The 20,077-nt window shown below is 39.3% G+C and overlaps 4 protein-coding genes across 4 annotated transcripts; all 4 read left to right on the top strand.

Annotated features, from left to right (window-relative positions):
* The first annotated feature begins 1,352 nt into the window (after positions 1-1,352).
* Positions 1,353-5,390, top strand: LOC133187657 (uncharacterized). The gene has a single exon (XM_061323074.1). It carries the CDS (start codon positions 1,353-1,355, stop codon positions 5,388-5,390), a length of 4,038 nt encoding a protein of 1,345 aa, XP_061179058.1.
* Positions 5,391-5,489: 99 nt separating this feature from the next.
* On the top strand, positions 5,490-6,032 carry LOC133187656 (baculoviral IAP repeat-containing protein 7-B-like). Its single transcript, XM_061323073.1, has one exon. It carries the CDS (start codon positions 5,490-5,492, stop codon positions 6,030-6,032), a length of 543 nt encoding a protein of 180 aa, XP_061179057.1.
* Positions 6,033-15,146: 9,114 nt separating this feature from the next.
* On the top strand, positions 15,147-15,680 carry LOC133187655 (uncharacterized protein F54H12.2-like). Its single transcript, XM_061323072.1, has one exon. It carries the CDS (start codon positions 15,147-15,149, stop codon positions 15,678-15,680), a length of 534 nt encoding a protein of 177 aa, XP_061179056.1.
* An 11-nt stretch (positions 15,681-15,691) lies between these two features.
* On the top strand, positions 15,692-16,570 carry LOC133187654 (uncharacterized protein F54H12.2-like). The gene has a single exon (XM_061323070.1). It carries the CDS (start codon positions 15,692-15,694, stop codon positions 16,568-16,570), a length of 879 nt encoding a protein of 292 aa, XP_061179054.1.
* The last annotated feature ends 3,507 nt before the right edge of the window (positions 16,571-20,077 follow it).

The raw sequence follows: 20,077 nt of genomic DNA, 5'->3' as shown, positions 1-20,077 counted from the left end.
AGTTTTTAAGTGTGTAGAAATGGAATTTTTGGTGAAAACTGTCAAAAAAACACGAGAGCGGATAAGACGTCCATCCTGTTCCGTGTCACGTGACCCGTTGCTAATGTGACAAATTTACATTGAATAAAATTTGTGTTATCTATGATACTATCGTGTGAAAATTCATTTGTTTGACATTAGAAATGGCAATTCTTTGACTATTTTATTTAAAACACTTTTCGTTAAATATTGCAAAAAAAAAAAAAAAAAAAAAATGGCGACGTCGAATGATTATGCACAAAATTATCAATCAGTACCCTGTTAAATGTGCTTAGACACAGATTTGTACTTAATATTTTCTCAAATTTTCTGCATAATATCACGACTTATATATTGGAATAGCATTTCACACGAAAATATAATTTAAAAAAAAAAAACATTTTATCTGGAAATTATTGGAACTACGAATTCCGTGACGCGTTTGATGAACACATCTTTGCACTTACACAAATTTTAACTTTTTCCATAATATAGTACGATTCACCGGGTGTGTTCAATTGTTAAACTCTGCACACACCACTGAGCACGGATTTACAATACTGTGAGTGGGTTTTGCTTTCGAACATTTCTACTCTGAATTTTCTGGGTTATATTTCTGGGTAATATTTTCATTGAATTAATACACAACAAATTTGCCACTTTTCTTAAGTATTAAAATAAAATTAAAATATGTGAAGGCGCAAGGATGTGTCACCAACGCGTCTAGGAATTCGAAGTTTTAACAACTTCGAGATGAAATAAGATTTTTATTATATTTTAGTATGAAATGCTATAGCAACATATAAGTCATTAAATTATACAGAAAATTTGAGAAAATATTAACTTCAAATCTGTGTCCAAGCACCTTTAAGCGGGTAATAACTCTTGTTCGTAAGGGATAAGAGATAGAAACGATGAAATAACATAAACTCATCTCAGACACTGGTTTATACCTGTTACAAGAGATTCATTGATTGTATTGATTATTTTTGAATGCTTTTTTTTATGATAACTACTACATTGCACTGTTTGTTAGTAGTATAAGGCGCCTAGATAGGCGGGTCAACTGAGTGCACTTTTGGGCCCCTGGGGGGATGGCCGGGTCAACTCAGTGCACCCCGAGGTCAAGGTCAGAGATCTGGAAAAACCCGCACGCGCTCAGCACGTTCTGAGATCTGGAAATTCCTGAGATGTGAGATGTGAGATCTGGAAAAACCTGCACGTTCTCAGCACTCACCTGGAAAAACCTAGCAATTATGATGTCATACACTGTATAAGTATTGCATGTGTCTGACTTGAAGCTCATTCTGTTGTCAGTTCCATCACCTGTCGACATGGATTCTGCTATGAAAAAACTGTTACATGCCCAGCAACTGATGAGATGGAGAAGACGGGCGAAAGAGTTAGAAAGAATTATTTATAACAATAAACACAGAGAATTAGCGCTCAGAAAAAGAAATGCGAGAATATTAGGGAGAATGCAGAGAGCCCAAGTCCAACAAGAACAACAAAGGACTGTGTCGGATGAAGAACCACACTCACCAGCCCATTCACCACCCCAGAAGCCAAAGGCCATTTCTCAATATTATCAAGTGAGACTGAAACAAGCCAAGCATTCCAGAAAATTTAAAGCGAAAGAAGATGTCTACAGTGTGAATTTTAAGGAATTTCCAGAGGAGGAAAACAGAGGATTTGTTCGGCGATTATTTAGAGACATGCTGCAAAATGTCAAATATCAAATGCAGTGTAATCCTAACGATTACCTACGCCTGAACATACACCATCCTTCTCTGGATTCCGACATTTGGTACGAGTTTACGCAATGTAAACATTTGAACGAGGACGTCATTTTAGACAAAATAAAAGCCGTGCAACAATCTAAGAAAGATTTTAAACTGGGAGACGGGGCCATGGAATTCGACATGTTTCGGGTCAAGTATCCGGAAGGGAGTGGTGGAGACAAAACCAAACATCTGATGGTCAACAAGGAGAGTTTTAAGAAGGAAAAAAGAAGTATCGTTCAGATCGACAATCCCTGGGATAAGTTTTGTTTAGCTAGGGCCATCGTAGTCACCCGGTTATACAGTGAAAAACCTGAACATCCAGACCCCGAATGGGAAAAACGATGGATACGTATGCGGAAAGGAGATGTAAGAGCTAATGACCAGAAAAACGAAGCCTTAGCTCTCATGGAACAAGCCGGCTGTGATATCCATCGGCCTTGTGGACCCGAAGAATGGGGGAAATTACAACAAGTGTTCGCCCCATGCTATCGATTGAAAATATTCCAGTTCAAGTCCACCTCCTCTAAACTCAGTTTAGAGCCCGTTTACAAAGGCTACGGAGGGGGAACTTGTTTGAATGTCCTGTTAAACGACCATCATTACGATGCCATCATATCTATGCCTGGTGTGACGGGCAATCAATACTACTGTGATCATTGCGACGTGGGCTACAGTCATATTGAACACCATCGTACCCAGTGTCCTCACCGATGTTCCTTTTGTTTAACTAACACTCCCTGCCCTCCAGACGGGAGCCGCATTCAATGTAGCCAGTGCCACGGATTTTTTCAGAGTAGGACTTGCTACGAAAATCATCTGCAACCTCACAGTAACAATACGGCCACCACGGTATGCAGTTTAATGGGACGATGTAGGCACTGTCAGAAATGGATGCCTAAAAAATTACTCCCTCATCATCATTGCGGAGGACAGAAACAATGTAAGATCTGTAAGAAAACCGTAGACACGGATCATCAGTGCTACGTTCAACTCAAGCCCGAGAAAAAGAAAAAGAAAGGCAAAGAGACCTTACAGTTCTACATCTATTTCGATTTCGAATGTACGCAGGAAACCGGCATCCACGTCCCTAACCTGTGTGTGGCACACCGCGTATGTCAACATTGCGGTCACTTACCCATAGAAGTTCCCTGTCCTCACTGTCGACACATGGGACCCCGTCAACACGTGTTCCGAGGGCCAGAGACCTTAAGGCAGTTCATGGACTGGTTATTAAAACCCACTACAGGAAATAAGAATTCCGCTTTATTACACGACGAGGCCATCATCATCGCCCACAATTTCAAAGGATACGACGGACAGTTCATTTTAAATTACCTGGTTCATTCCGCCTGCCTGAAACCTACCGTCATCATGAACGGCAGTAAAATCTTATCCATGCAAATCTGCGGACTGAAATTCATCGATTCCTATAATTTTTTACCTTTTGCCCTGTCCAAGATGCCCTCTGCTTTCGGATTCACGGAACTGAAGAAAGGGTATTTCCCTCACTTTTTTAATACGGAACACAACCAGAATTACGTGGGGCCTTATCCACCGGCAGCTTACTACAATCCGGACGACATGTCTATAAGTGGACGACAGGCTTTTTATCAATGGTATGAACAACAAGCCGGAAAAGTGTTTGATTTCCAGAAGGAATTTTTAGACTATTGTGTCTCGGACGTCGATATTTTACGACGATGCTGTGCTCAGTTTCGAGCCACCCTCAAGAGTTTGGTCCATGTAGACCCCTTCCAGGAATCCATCACTTTTGCCAGTGCGGCCAATTTAGCCTACCGTCGAGGATTCATGCCCAAAGAGACCATTGCCATCATTCCCAACCTGGGGTATCAGCCTGCGCGTCGATATTCCGCCAAAGCCTGTCGGTGGTTAAGCTGGATGAGTCAACAGAGCGGATCTAACATCCAACATGCTAGAAACGGGGGAGAAGTCAAGATCGGAAGTTATACCGTCGACGGATACCAAGAAGCCACTCGCACCGTGTACGAATTTTACGGATGCTATTGGCACGGATGCCCCACCTGCTATCCCAATTTACAGACCGAAAGTCATCCTCACCGGACCCAATTTACCTATGAACAATTACACGAGGAAACTTTAAGAAGGAGTTCTGTTTTAGAGGAAATGGGGTACTCCCTCCGTAGCATCTGGGAGCACGAATTCGATCAACAGGTACAAAGAGAGGTAACTCTACAGAATTATGTACGAGACCTGGACATTCCAGATCCTTTGAACCCCCGAGACGCCCTGTACGGAGGTCGGACTAATGCCACTAAATTATATTCTGAGGAGGGGGACATGAGATACGTGGACGTCTGTTCCTTATACCCTTACGTATTAAAACACAGACTTTTCCCCCTAGGCCATCCTCAGATCATAACAGACCAATTCCAGGACGTGAGAACTTATCTCGGCCTCATTTACTGTCGGGTCCTACCACCCCGAGGCCTCTATCACCCCGTTTTACCTTATCGCACGGGAGGCAAGTTATTATTTCCCTTATGTCGAACGTGTGCAGAACGACAGGACTCTACCTCTAAACATCGATGTCAACACGCAGACCAGGAACGCAGTCTTACGGGTACCTGGGTGACTACAGAATTACATAAAGCCCTGGACATGGGATATACCCTAGAGCGGATTTACGAAGTTTGGCATTTTTCAGAAAGCAGTCGAGATTTATTCAGATCTTACATCGATACCTTCTTAAAGATCAAACAGGAAGCTTCTGGATTCCCACCTGATTGTCAGACGGAGGAACAGAAACTAGATTACATTCGTAAAGTCTTAGACAGAGAAGGGATCAGGATGGACCTGTTAAGTATAGAAAAAAATCCGGTGCGAAGAACGATAGCCAAACTCTTTTTAAATTGCTTGTGGGGAAAATTCGCTCAACGCCTGTTATTACCTAAAACTCGATACTTGACCGAAGAAGAGGAATTACAACAACTCTTACAAGATTCGACCATTGACATCAAAGGGATAGAACTCTTAGAAAATAAAGAGCAGGCTGAATCGGACATGATGCTGGTCAATTATCAAGAGAAACAGGAATTCGTGGAAGAGTGTCCCTTCGGAAACGTGGTACTGGCCTGTTTCACTACCGCCCATGCCCGATTACACCTCTACGAGACTTTACAACCTTTGGGAGATCGGGTCCTTTATTTCGACACGGACAGTATCATATACAAACATGAGGAGGGACAATTTAATCCTACCCTTGGCAACAGTTTAGGAGAATGGACAGACGAATTAGACGGGGACCACATTATCAAATTCATGTCAGGAGGCCCCAAAAATTATGCTTACCTCACCGCCAAGGGAAAATCCATGTGTAAAGTCAAAGGATTGACTCTCAATTATCGGGCCTCTCAGATCGTGTCACCAGAGACTTTAGAAAAAATGCTCCAGAAAGAAATTGATGAAATCCAAGTCTCGTATCCCTACAAAATACAGAGGACTCGTCAACATGAAGTCAAGACAATACCTTTAGAAAAACAATATAGAATTGTCTATGATAAGAGACAATTGATGGAAGATTATAACACTTTACCTTATGGTTATTAAAAAAAAAACTGTATTTTAAATGTGTTGTTATTTTATGGGGAAAACCCCCCAAAAATGAGGGGTTATAAAAAGGGGGGGAAATAATATAACACTTCAGTCATGGCTGGTGTTGATAAGGAGCCAGACTACCTTCCTGTTTACCCTAAATATGCTCTGCTCTTAAAGAGAGAAGCTACCTTTGATGATGGATGGCCCGAGTCTTTAAAAGGATTATTACCCAACTTACCCAAAGCCGGATTTTATTACAGAGGAGTGAGTGATAAGACCATCTGTTTTCATTGTGGTATGACTTTAAACTGCTGGGAACCTACAGACGATCCTTATGTAGAACATGCTTATTGGAACCCTAATTGTCCTTACATCAATACCTATGAAGGACGTGAGTGGGTGATGAATGTATTCATTAACCATTTACTCCGGGTGGGATACAAACCTTCACCTCTTATCAAACCTCTACTAGACCAAATCTCTACAGAGATCCAGGCAACAGGAAAATGTCACATTTGTTTAGAGGGAGAATTACAAATGGCTTTACTCCCTTGCGGACACGTATGTTGCTGTTCATTATGTGCTCCCACCTTCCGGTATTGCCCCATCTGTCGAGCCGATGTGAAGAGAACCCAACGTATATTTCTGTGTTGACTATCAATAAAAAGGATTGAAACCCTATTTTTCTCTTCATTTGTCATCATGCAACCTGAGGAGACACTCCCGTCTTTTCAATTGAAACACGAATTTACCATGGTGGTAGCAGGACCTTCTAAATCGGGGAAAACGGAGTTTGTCAAGAAATTGGTGGAAAATTTACATTGGATTACCCCCATGCCACAAAAAATTGTCTGGTGTTATCGGGAATGGCAACCTGCTTACACTTCTTTAACAGATCGGGTCTCCTTCATTCGAAATATTCCAGAAGACGATGAGAAATTAGTGGCCAATTTAAGTATTCCTCACTCATTTTTGACGACATGATGGAAGGAAAAGCCATCGAATCGATCGTGGATTGGTTTACCCGTAAAGCGCATCATCGGAATACCAGTGTGATTTACATCACTCAGAATTTATTTGATCGGGCACCACAGCATCGCACCATTAGTTTGAATGCTCATTATTTAGTGTTGTTTAAAAATCCCAGAGACAAATCTCAAATCAGTGTCTTGAGTCGACAGTTAGCCTTACCACATTTGATGTCGGCCTATCAAGAAGCCACCAGTGTTCCTCACGGGTATCTCCTGGTTGACTTGAATCCACAGACCCCAGACGAATACAGATTGAGAAGTCGATTGTTTGAATTGTTGACTGTACACATGCCACAAGAGTATAAATAAAAATGTACCAACATTACACTTGTCATTTATCATTATACAGTCGTCATGGGTCGACCTCTCTCAGCCAAGAGTAAATTAGTGAAAACGTTACGACGTTTACAGCGGGAACGAGATCCTGCCAAGCGAGCCCATTTAATCGAATTAGGGCGTAAAGCCTTATTGAATTGGTTTGCTATGGGAGCTCGAAATTTGATACGTGGGGTCTTACCCATCAATAAACAGACTCAAAAGTTTATTAATAATCATCGTCAAGATTTAAGCATCATAGCCGATAAGTGATCAAGACAGAAAAAATGCCATTTTAAAACGCGGAGGAGCCGGATTTCTAGGCGGAGTCATCATTCGTCATTTATTTAAATGGAATGCACCTAAGAAACGACGTGTTCGTCGTTTGAAAAGTGTGGTAGTGCGAGTCGATAATAAGAAACAAAGAGTGTTTCCCGACTGGATGGTCCGAGTAGGAGGAGCAGCTCAAAAGACCAGAAAGAAGAGAAAACCTCAAAAGAGAAAACCTACTCAAAGAAAAGCCCCTGGTGGTAGAAAGAAAAAAACGACTCCCAAAACTCCAGCTCAACGAAAAGCCATGCCCGAAAGTCTAAAAAACGAAATCAATCAGTATTATAAGGAACAAAGACAAAAAACTATTGGGGAGTTATTAAAGAAACAAGCTGAAATGAGAATGGATCGTCCTATGGGGCCCATAGGCAGTCAAAGAGCTACCGATTTAGAAGTGTTTCCTCGAGTCAATGTGGGAATTCCCTCTCCTAGAATTAAAGTCCCCATTCACACTCCTAAAATAGCATGCTTTCAACCTCTGACCGCTTCTACACCTACACTTCCTAAAGGAATGAGATATAAATGTCGATATTGTTCCAAAATCTACGTCATCCAGAAAAATAGAGACAAACACGAGAAGGACAAACACGACATGTATGCTCCTCCTCCTTGAGAGTATAAAAAGGAGAGAAACCTGGGACATGTCCTCATTTTAACCCCAGGATGGCTAAGAAGAAGAAGAAGAAAAGAAGGACTTGATGTTCTACACGATTAAAACCTCATTGGCCTCTTTTAAGAGTGTTATCTGACCCTCACTATTCCTCTCCATTAAAGACGGGTATTTTAAAACATTGTTCTGGAGATTGTATTCTCAAAATCTGCGAGATCGTGTATAACCTATTAAAAGGAGTGTTACCTCTCAGTTCGGCTCATAAACGAAAACTAGCTCCTAAGAAACACATCTTCAGGAGACTGGTCAAACCTCAATCTATCCATAGACGACGAGCTTTGAAGTCCAGCAAAAAGGAGGCTTCTTCCCTCTCTTAGCAGCAGCCGCTCCTTTACTTTTGGGAGCAGCTTCTTCCCTCTTAGGAAAATGAGTCGTAAAATGGTGTTAGTTCCCGAGGTCTTATTGAACGATCTCAAGGCAAAATTACCCAAACCTCCGGAATTTCAATCAACCATCAGTTTAGGTCAGGAATTGGACGAGATTACAAGACGTGAAGATTTAACCCCAGAAGAAAAAGTCGCTTTATATGGCCAGGAACTTCATCGATATAGGAATTATTTACAACAAGCTAGACAGGAACCTATTTCTAAACCGAAAATTCCAGCAGCAGCAGCTCCAGCCTCAGCAGCAGCAGCAGCAGCATCACCAGCAGCCCCAGGTGAGATTGAAGATGAAATCCTTGAAACAGTGAATAAAAACATGAAAAGAAAAGCTGGATTATTATTAAATCATTTAAAGAAAATCAAGGTGTTTAGTTGGAATAAAGAAGGTGAAATTAGTTATCGAGGTCAAAAAGTTCCCGATTCTAACATTGTGGATTTAATGGCTGATAGTATGAGATCTCGTTCTCGTAAAAACCATCCCCTTCCTAAAGGATTAGATGAATTTGCTCAAGCTTTAAAAGAGATGCGTACTCCTCTGGAATACGTGAGCAATGGAAACCTTATAAAAGCCATGCAGAGACCTGGAAAAATCAGTACTCCTAAAAGTATCTTCAGTGATAGTGAGGACGAGGGCGATAGTGGATTTAAAGATGCTTCTTCATTTTTGACCCCTATTAGTAGACCTGTAGGAGATAGAGGAATAAAAAAATCCACTCCTAGACCTCTGTTAAATTTAGCGAAGGCCATCAAAAATCTAAATTCAGTCCAAGTTTACCTAAAAAGAGATTAGAACAGATCGACGAAAATTGGCTTCAATTACCTAAATAAGATATGAAAAAGAAACCAGTGGAAGACATTTTAAAAGAGATTTATTATGATCCTAAAAGAGGGTACGGAGGAATACAAGCTTTGTATCGTCAGGTCAGAAGTCTGGGACATAAGATTTCCTTGAAAAAGATACGAGAATGGTTAAAAGAGCAAGATGCGTATACCTTACATAAACCCATTCACAGAAAATTCCGGAGACAACAGACTAGAGTGACGGATATAGACGAACAATGGCAATTAGATTTAGCAGATGTGTCCAGTTTAAAGAAACACAATGACGGTTATACTTTTTTATTGTGTGCCATTGACGTCTTATCTAAATATGCCTGGGTGGTGCCTTTAAAACAGAAAACGGGAAAAGAAATGATTCGAGGATTACGAGAGATTTTTCAACAAGACGGTCGACGTCCCGTCCGCATTCAATCGGATCAAGGAAAAGAATTTACCAATCGAGAATTCTTACAGGCTTTTAAATCCATTCATTTTTTTACCACTCGTAATACGGACACCAAAGCCAGTATCGTGGAACGATTTCAGAGAACTCTCAAAGCACGCATGTGGCGCTATTTCACCCGTCATAAAACCAGACGGTATTTAGAGATCTTACCGGATTTAGTGTATGCTTACAATCACACTTATCATCGCAGTATCCAAAGAGCACCAGCTCAAGTGAATGCTTCTAATGTGTTAAAAGTCTGGAAAACTTTATATGGGAAATCAAATCGGAAACAGTTTCCTAAACCTCAGTTTAAGGAAGGAGATCGGGTACGCATCAGTAAAGCCAAACGCACATTTGAAAAAGGATATTTACCTAACTGGACCACAGAACTGTTTACCATTTCTAAAAGAGTTCCTGGAAGGTATCTTTACGTGTATAGAGTGCAAGATTATAACGGAGAGGAATTAGAAAGGACTTTTTACGAGAAAGAATTACAAAAGATCATTAAAAAAGACGACGTGTACGAAGTGGAGGAAATCTTGGGGTATAAAAAGCGACGCGTAGGGAAAAAAATCATTCAAGAAATCAAAGTTCGGTGGAAAGGATATCCCCCTAGTTTCAATTCATGGATTCCCCAAACGGATCTCATCAAATAACTCCTCATTGGAAATTTTGTGGAGAGAATGTTCCCCGAGAAGAAATCGTTTATTTCGCACAATTATTGATCTGTGTATCTCTCATCGTCACCAGTGTGGTCATGTTAGCTTTACACGATCCTAATCGAGAATATTGGATGGTATGTGTCAGTTCTTCAGTGGGTTATAGCATGCCTAGTCCTACGATGATGCACCATACACCTACCCCTAAGAACACCACGAATGCACAGAGTTAATGTCTTTAAAAATAAATAAATAAATAAATAAATACACCACAGAGTATATATATATATATATATATATATATATATATATATATATATATATATATATATATATATATATATATATATATATATATATATATATATAATGGGGAAAACAACAAAGATTCATTTCTGATCTGACTGAGGACAGAGCAACATGGAATTTTTAAGCTCCGAGTATCGTTGGAAATGCAAGAGCATACAGGTTCCACTAAAAAAGGAGAATGGATGAAAAACAAAGAGGAATGCATCCAAGATTTCATGGATAAGAATCCTGGAGAAACAGGACTCAATGATGTGTACCTGTATAAGAGATTCAAATTACCTGACCATGAATGTGCACCATTCATAGTAGTATTACATTGTATTAGGGTCATGGCGACCCCAGTATCAGGTATTCTAATGGAAAGTCAAATACGTCTTGGCTCACAAAACAGAGGCACCAGCAAGGACCTGGATTCAAGGAAAATGGATGGAAGAAGTCCGAGATTGTATCAAAGATTATGTAAACAAAGTGCTCAGAGAAGGATACGACATCATGGACTGTGCTTGTGAAACAGAATATTTGTACATGAGGAGAACTTTTCCTATTCAAAAAGAACTATGCAAAAGTATTCCATATTTGTTATTTTAATGTTATTGTTATTGTTGTGAATTAAACCTAAGAAAAAAAAATTCTGGTGTTGTTGGTTTTTCCGCATCGACTAAAAATAGATATCCCAAGGTATATATAAATCTTAGCTTTGAGTTCACTGTGCTCATTTTTTTTTTCAATCATGCCTTCTGTGTGGAGAATGTCGTATTTTCTTCACCAAGAAAATAGTGCCTGTCCTCATTGCCATAGGCAGTTGAGAGAGATCAGTAGATTACCTGAGTATGACAGTGACGATGACCTTATTGGTTGGTATTGGGGATGTATTGAATGTGGAGAACGTATACCTCACTGGGAAGTAGACGATCCCCCAAGTTTGTGGTATTGTCGCTGTGATTGGTGCCTGAAATATTACCTGTGGAAATATGGGGTTGATTTTATGATGCCACGTTGGGCTAAGCGCATGAGAAGAAATACCAAGATCGAAAGATGCCCCTCCTGCTGGGAAGAAAACACCCAAGGAAAATGGAAATGTCAACAGTGTATGAAATATCCCTGCTGTGAAAAGTGTTACAAGTCCATTATACGGCTTTCTTACAGAAATTGTCCCTTGTGTCGATTTGAACAATAATAATAATAATAAAAATAAAAAACTATAAACAAACCAGGTCTTATTTTCTCAGCTGAATACATGTGATGACGTCACAATAGGCAGCTTGATGACTTGAATCGGTGCCAAGTCTATGCCCTAGGTAAAAACCTGGGTTTTTTTTTTTTTTTTTTAAATTTATTTTTAGACTTTGGAAAAACCAATAGACTTAAAACATTTATTTTTAGACTTTGGAAAAACCAACAGACTTAAAAAAAATTATTTTTTTGACTTTGGAAAAACCAATAGACTTAAATAGAGTAAGAACGTGTTAAGCACGTGTGGGTTTTTCCAAAGCGACTATAAATAGTCAGATCCAAAGGTATTTAAAGCTGAGCTTTTTTTAAAAAAATTCACAAAGCGACTATAAATAGTCAGATCCAAAGGTATTTTAAAGCTGAGCTTTTTTGAAAAAAAAAATTTCACCACCACCACCACATTTCATCATGATTTTTATGTGGAGACTGAAGTATTTGTTTGAGGTAGAAAAGTATTACTGTCATTACTGTGATAGGGAGATGATCCATGAGCGTACATTTACGGTGTATGATTATCCCGGATGGCATCACAGAACTTATCGAATTTGCGAGCATTGTGAAATGGCTTTTCCTCACTGGTTTGTGGATGATCCCCCTTCCATGGAGACCTGTGGATGTAGCTGGTGCGTGAAATATTTCACATGGAAGTACGGGGCAGAGAATATGGTGCCCCTATGGGTCAAAGTGACCAGGAAGAGAGCCTTAAAGAAATGCCTGACCTGCTGGGAGGAAAATACGGAGGGGAGATGGAAGTGCCAACAATGCCGACAGTATCCATGCTGTGTGAAATGTGTCGAGAACTTCGTCAAGATTTGCTACAGACTTTGTCCATTATGTAGATATGAAGGAAATAAATCATAAAATCAAAAAAAAAACTGTTGTTTGGTTTTTCCTGAGATGCTAAAAATAGATTGGATAAGGTTATATAAAGAGGTATGACCCAAAAAAAAAATCATTCATTCTGAAAAAGTTCAGTGTCCAAGTCAGACGTGTTTTAAAAGATGCAGTATCGTTGGTATTGTGAGAGCCCCGTCACTCAGTTTATTTACATGCAAGGAGGGTGGATGAAAACTAAACTAGGAGCGATCCTGGATTTCTTTGAAAATCATCCAGGACATTCCCTGGAAAACGTGTGGCTGGAAAAAAGAGTCAAAATCCCGCATCCTAAAGGAACTAGAGTGAGGGTGAAATTCAACCAGCATTACGAGCAATATAAATGGGTCAGCTGTACTCATCCTATGAATCGTTCGACACCGATGACCCTGGTTCTGAACGAAAGTCTCTGGTACTCCGACATAGCAGAGTGTGTGAGACATTTTTTCAAGATGAAGAAAAAAGAACTGACATTTTCAGATTATCACGACGTTAAACAGTACGTGGATTGTCGCATCCCCTTTTCCCAGATCAAAGACAATATGGAAAAGGAAGGACCTGGTGTTTTGGACAGAGTGATTGATTACAGATCAGAAGAAGAAGAAGAAGAAGAAGAAAAAGTGTAAAAAAAAAAAAAATAGACTCAATAATTTTTTTTAAAAAACAAAAAAAAAAGTGTTGTTATAAATAGAAGGGTCCTAAGTTATTTTGTCTCAGTATCTCACTGAACATGGCCGAGAGCAGTGGTTTTTACATGACTTTACCCAGTGATGGGTCCATGCAATCTTTTCCGAGTAATACGACGGCTCAATTTAAAACCTTATTACCACAAACAGTAGATTTAACAGATGGACAATGGGAAGTGGCTTTAACAGAATTGATGTATCCCATTTCATTGAAAAACATCACAGAAGAGGAAGCTTATTTTGACATCCTGCTTCCTCAGTTTTATGCTAAAAAAGTCGAAGAACCTAATGTGTTTAAATGGGACAGATTTAAAATGAAAACCATAGAGGCGATGCCATTAAGCGAATGTCCTGTACTGTTAGATTGGGACCATACTGAATTTGGTAATCTCATAACGAAAGACCAGAAGATGGAAATTAAGCGAATTCACTTTAGACCGGGGCCTTACATTCATCCCATGGCTTTAACAAGTGAAATCAGTCTTGGACTGGAAAGAACTTTGAAAAAATTATGGAAGTTTTTGGGTGATTCTAAAAAAGAGGGTGATTCTAAAAAAGAGAATGCCATGAAATTAACCTATCATGACAAATATGATAAAGTGATGTATCAGTTTACGGGGAGAGAACTTTCCCCACAGCCTTAGCTTATAAGCTAGGAATAGAAAGTAAGAAGGTGATTCTTCAGAACGATACAGAAACCAAATGGATCAACGTTAGTTACATGGGTAACAATACCGTAGATTTATATGAAAATCTGAAATCCATGTACGTGTATTGTGACTTGATTGAACCCCAGACGGTAGGATCCAATGCCTTGAAATTATTAAGAGTGGTTCCTTGTACACTCAATCTGGAAGATAAAAAACAAGCTAAATGGGAACCGGTTCGAGCGGAATATTTGAAACTGAGTAAAAAACATTTCGATAGCATTGAGATTCATATCATGACTCCTTTAGGGACTCCCATGCCTTTTTTAAATGGAAATCGGTCGTGAAACTTCATTTCAGAAAAGTGTACTGAGATGAGTGTACATCTTTTTTGTTACATCTTATTGGGAGTGATGACTTGTCTGATATGCTGTCTGTATTGTATTCAACCTTAAGACAGGAGGATATAAAAAGGAGTCCCTGGAGTGCATTTAAGTCAGTCTGACACGAGTCATGAAACATGCAGTATCATCCCGGATTATTGAGACAAAGAGGACACGGACAGTTTGTCTATCATAGAGGTTTATTACGTCAAAAAGGACACGGTATTTTAGGATCCTTGTTTAAAGTAGCAGCTCCCTTAATAGGAGGATTATTTAGAGGAGGCCAACAGCAACCACCCCACCCCCACCCCATTATTATCCACCCCAAAACTATCAAAAAGGGGAAGGATTTTTTACGGATTTACTGAAATCGGGGGCTAAACACGCCTTGACCGCTGCTGCTAGAACGGGGTTAGACGTGTTAGAAAATAAGAGATCTTTAAAAGACGCTGTCAAAACTCACGGAGTACAAGCCCTGAAAAACACTTCGGGAATGGTGAAACAAAGAATGAATCTAGGAGGTACTAAGAAAAGAAGAAAAAAGAGAATGAAAAAACAGAGGGGATCGGGAATGGTGATTAAAATAATAAGAAGAAAAAGACGACAGAGAGGCAGAGGATTTTTTACAGATTTACTGAAAACGGGAGCTAAACATGCCTTGACCGCTGCTGCTAGAACGGGGTTAGACGTGTTAGAAAATAAGAGATCCTTAAAAGACGCTGTCAAAACTCACGGAGTACAAGCCCTGAAAAATACTTCGGGAATGGTGAAACAAAGAATGAATCTAGGAGGTAGTAAGAAAAGAAGAAAAAAGACACCTGTGTTAGCCCGAGGAGGTCCTAAGAGAAAAAGAAAAAAACAAGGAGGAATTCAGACTAAGAAAACACGTCCTTTAGATATCATTGATTGAGAGACTATAAATAGGGGAGTCGAGTGATATTGACCTTCATTTGTGAAAAATCAATCCTAGTAGACAGACATCATGTTGCAACCAGATTCCTGTGCGTGTGGGATGAACAATTTACAATTGTTCCAAGTCCCCCCAACTAATATTGCTTTAGAAGACTCCAAATGGGAAGAATATTACCCCATTTCTAGTACTTTAGATTCGGATACGGCTCCCATTGAATTTGAAATTAAAGGACAAGGAGATCAATATCTGGATTTATCTCAAACGTATGTTCAAATGGTGTGTAAATTTACCAAAGACGATGGTACTAATCTGACTGGGGCTGGCACTACTTGCGCCCCGGTGAATAATATCTTACATTCCTTGTTTACGGAAATCGATCTCAATGTCAATGGAAAAATAGTGACTCCAGGAACCGATACTTATCCTTACAAAGCTTATCTGGAGAAATTACTTTCTTACAAACCCAGAACTTTAATGACACAGATGAGAGCTTGTAGTCTGTGGGAAAAAGATACGGCAGGACACATGGAGGAAGTGGGGGTAGCAGACCTTGGAGTGACTCAAAATAAGACATTTGATGTAAAAAAAAAAAAAAGGGTGTAAGTGGTGATACTATGGTCATTGACGAACCTATCGTCCCAGAGTTACCGGCCAATTCTAAAAACGAAGGATTTAGAAAACGTCACCAGGCCATCAATGATAGTAAGAAAATAGCCTTGTTTAATCGTTTACATCTGGATTTATTTCAACAAGACCGATTTCTACCCAATGGAGTAGACGTCCGTTTGAGATTTAATCGAGCTAGACCTCAGTTCTATATGATGATCAAAGCAGGAAGTACGGGAAAAGTGAAAATATTGAACATGGTCTTGTGGGTGAGAAAAGTCAAACCCACAGCCGTCATGATGAATGGCATTAATCAAAGTTTGAACACTCATAGAGCTAAATATCCATTGAGAAGAGTGGAAGTGAAAACCTTTACCATACTGACAGGAACTCAATCTAAGATTACGGATCATCTGTTTCAAGGCCAGATGCCTAAACGTCTCATTTTAGGCTTTGTGGAGAATGCGGCTTTTAACGGAGATAAAACTAAAAATCCGTTTCATTTTCAAAACTTTGGGATTAAGAAATTAGATGTCAGTATCAACGGAGAGACCATGAGTACTCGTTGTTTTGAGCCCAATTTCAATGAAGATTTATATCTGAGATCTTATCTGAGTTTATATCAAGCCTTGGGAAAATTAGGAGAAGATTGGGCTCCGGACATTACCCTAGAAGAGTATAAAAACGGATACACTCTGTGGGGCTGGGATTTCACTAAAGATCAAGAAGCGCAATCGGACAAATTCCACATCATAGAAACCGGAAATCTGAGAGTAGAAGTCCAATTTACGAACAATACGGTGAACACCTTAAATTGTGTGGTGTATGCAGAATTCGATAACCTATTAGAAATTAACAAACAGAGAGAAGTGAGTATTGATTACTAATGGATACGGGACAGTTGAGAGAAGTCTTATCCAGAGAATTAAAGAGTTCTTTTGGTGGAGTGTACCCTGTAGATATATTACCGGATCAATTAAGACTTGGAGAAAAAGCCATCGTGGTGAATACGGATCCTCAAGATCAACCTGGAGAACACTGGGTGTGTCTGTACGTGAGCAGTCCAGTGGTGGCATATTTTGACTCTTATGGATTTCCTCCCTTACAGAAAGAAATTCAAGACTTTATCCAGCGTCATGCTCACCAATGGATTTATAATCCGTATCGATATCAAGATTGGAAGACCGATGTGTGTGGACAATATTGTGTGTATTATTTACATCAAAGACACAAGTTGAGAAAGAAAGCAGACGAGTGGTCATTTCCCTTTGACCATAGTACAGCTTTACAAAGAGATCATTATGTAGCTCAATGGTTTAAAGACACTTATCATAAAAGACCTACGGGTCATGGACAAACTTGTCAATGTTTCTATCAAAATGTCATGTAATTAATTGTTGTTATCAATAAAAGAATTGAAAAAAAAAATCTGTTCTTGTTTTTTTTTTTTTTTTTTTTTTTTTTTTTTTTTTTTAAATGGGTTTTCCCCATGATACTAAATATAGATAGAAAAAGGTATATAAAAAAAGAAAAAGAAAAAAAATAGCCTCATTTGATCATGAGTCTCCAGGAGATACAGGGTGATTTATTAAACATTCCTGTAGAAGCTATTGTACATCAATGTAACTGTTTAACAGTCAGAGCTCATGGATTGAGTCAAAGTATAGCAGATAAATATCCTCAAGTGAATTTGTATGCCACCCGCAGACCTTTAGGGTCTAGAAATTTAGCCTTAGAAGAGGACAGGGATAAGCCAGGAACCATTAGGGTGTTTTCCTCACAAACACCTGTGGTCATTTGTTTATTAGCTCAATGGGATTATGACAGAGCAAGTCACAGACCTAAAAGAATCTCCACTTATCAGGACACCCCACAAAATAGAAAGCAATGGTTTCAAGCCTGTTTACAAGAATTGGGAAATTTACCTTATAAAACTTTTGCTTTTCCTTACAAGATTGGATGTGGCTTAGCTGGAGGAAATTGGACTCATTATAGACATTATATTGAACAATTTGTACACACTTATGACAAACATGTGTACATTCTTCATAAACATTAACTGTGTGTGTGTGTTTTTTATGTGATATAAAATAAATCTTTTTGAAATATATGGGTAGGCGTGATGATATTGAAAGTACCTTTTAGGAATGAAGTGCCATGCTCCAGCCTCCAAAAGTATATTTAAAACAGGAGAAGGTCCACAGCAGTCTGATGCACTCATAAGCAGATCCTTGGGTGGGGCCCAGTAGAAACACTAGGAATTTTTTTAATTCCATGCAATCATCCAGTTTGGCTCACAGTAGTTTTTCTTTTCCCCTGTAATATAATGTCAATATTTAAATGGAAAAATTCAGAAAATCATCAGCACTTGGAGATAAAAAAACCTGTTATCTTTACCAACTATGGTATTATAATTTACATTATCAATTATCTTTTACTTATCCATTTTTTTTATCCATTTTTAAAATATATATATATATATATATATATATATATATATATATATATATATATATATATATATATATATATATATATATATATATATAAACATGAATAGTAAAAAAAAAAAAAAAAAAAAAAGAATTAAAATTTGTATCTCATTGAAAACTTCAAAGTTTTGTTTGTTTCTATGTTGGATGATTGACTGTGTATTTTTCCAAAAGGAAGAGCTCAGCCCAGGCTTCACTTCATAGAGACTTGATTATAGATGGTTAGGAACCCAAAAAACATATCTTCCATGTTGAGGACTGTAGAAATAAAACCATTTTGTTATTATGACAAAATACTACATGAAACAATGCATGTTTAAATGTAATGGAATAAAAAAGAGTAATATATATATCACGACCTAACTTATACTGGAATCAATGAAATTTCATTCATAAAAAATATATTTTTTAAGATAAATACAGACTTATTTACTATGGACCATAAATGATGACATGAATAGCAGGCCATACTTTAAGCACATGACAAACCATTATCTCAAAATCATGCAGAACTGGGTTCATTAGCATAGCTGACATTAAAACATATAGGTGAGGGATAACATAATCACAACAATAAACAATGTGTAAAAAACTTTAAACTACTTACAGCGTGGATTACACCCCTTGAACAGGGAAGGGGTAAAAAAACTTGCCGCGAGAGTATCATGACGGCATAAACACAGAAAATTAAGTCGTACTTAAACACATTCCCTAATGATTTGAGAAAATCACTGTATTTCATGTGTATTTACTTTTTTTTTATTGGACATGGGGAGAAAGTCTAGATTTTTTGTTGTTGTTGTTACAATCGAATAATAAATAAATAAATAATATGAGTTGACAAGAAAAAATAATAATAATTTTATTTTAAGTGTTTATGAGTTTAGCAAAAAAAAAACAAAAAAAACAAAAAAAAAAAAAAAAAAAAACGGTGACCTCTGGTGTTATTATACGTTTCTTTTATAACCGTGTATCAAAAAGGTATCTTTTCGTAAAATTTGGGTTGGCCCTTAAAAGGGCCGTTGTTGTTTTTTTTTCTTTAGGGTTTACTCCCTGGGACTTGGTCCTTAAAAGGACCGTTGTTGTTTTTTTTCTTCAGGGTTTACTCCCTGGGACGTCGCCCTCGGCCACGGCCTGTCGGTATTCCATTGTCTCTTCTGTCACTTCGGACTCCAAACTCTCTCCTGGGTGTTGGAGGGGGAGGAGGGCCAGGAACAACGGGCTCTGGGCACCCGTATCGACAGAGGGGGCAGCCCTCGGTCGATGAGTCGGGCCGCACAGAGGAAACATGCTGGCCTCTGGCGGCATCGAGCACAGACGAAGTTGGAGAGCTCGTCGTCGCATAGACATAGTACGCAGTGTCTCTCCGCCACAGCACCCTCCATCCCCCACAAGGGGATACAGCCCTGAAAGACCGCCCGGTCCTGAGGTGGTGATGTTGGTGAAACCCCGTTGAGCAGGCGGTGGAGCGCTCTGGCTGGCGATGAAGGGGGGGACTCCGGAGTGTCTGGTAAGTCAAAGTTCCTTCCCTCCTCCTCATGCCGCGGATGATAAATGGGCCCTGGCTCCCTTCCGCGCCCTGCTGCTGGTGATGGCCTGGCATAAGGAGTGGGTCTGGATCTCCGGGTGTTGGTGGCGAAGAAGCTGTTGAGATCTCCCACACGAATCCGCGCCATATTAAATATGGCAAACTCCTCCCCGGTGTCCTGGTTTCTCACAACCATCTGCAAGATGACCTCCACCCCAGGTTGTATGGCAATGTTCTCGGTAAACAGAGACATGATGGTTTTCGTTGTATGGCCGAAATCAGCTAGGTAACGAATGACAGTTAACAGCTGATCAGCGTCGGTATTTATACACACAGCGCGAGCCGAAAAGAGAGCACCCTTAAAGCCCGGATGA

The sequence above is a fragment of the Saccostrea echinata genome, unplaced genomic scaffold (assembly GCF_033153115.1).
Source record: "Saccostrea echinata isolate AGI-Se365-2 ecotype Australia unplaced genomic scaffold, CSIRO_AGI_Sech_v1 ptg000015l, whole genome shotgun sequence".
Lineage (NCBI taxonomy): Eukaryota > Metazoa > Mollusca > Bivalvia > Ostreida > Ostreidae > Saccostrea > Saccostrea echinata.
This window is presented reverse-complemented; position numbering and strand designations above follow the sequence as displayed.

Bases quoted from the DNA above. Each gene is read 5' to 3' on its own strand.
- LOC133187654 (XM_061323070.1), top strand. From the start codon at position 15,692: ATGGTCATTGACGAACCTATCGTCCCAGAGTTACCGGCCAATTCTAAA.
- LOC133187655 (XM_061323072.1), top strand. From the start codon at position 15,147: ATGTTGCAACCAGATTCCTGTGCGTGTGGGATGAACAATTTACAATTG.
- LOC133187656 (XM_061323073.1), top strand. From the start codon at position 5,490: ATGGCTGGTGTTGATAAGGAGCCAGACTACCTTCCTGTTTACCCTAAA.
- LOC133187657 (XM_061323074.1), top strand. From the start codon at position 1,353: ATGGATTCTGCTATGAAAAAACTGTTACATGCCCAGCAACTGATGAGA.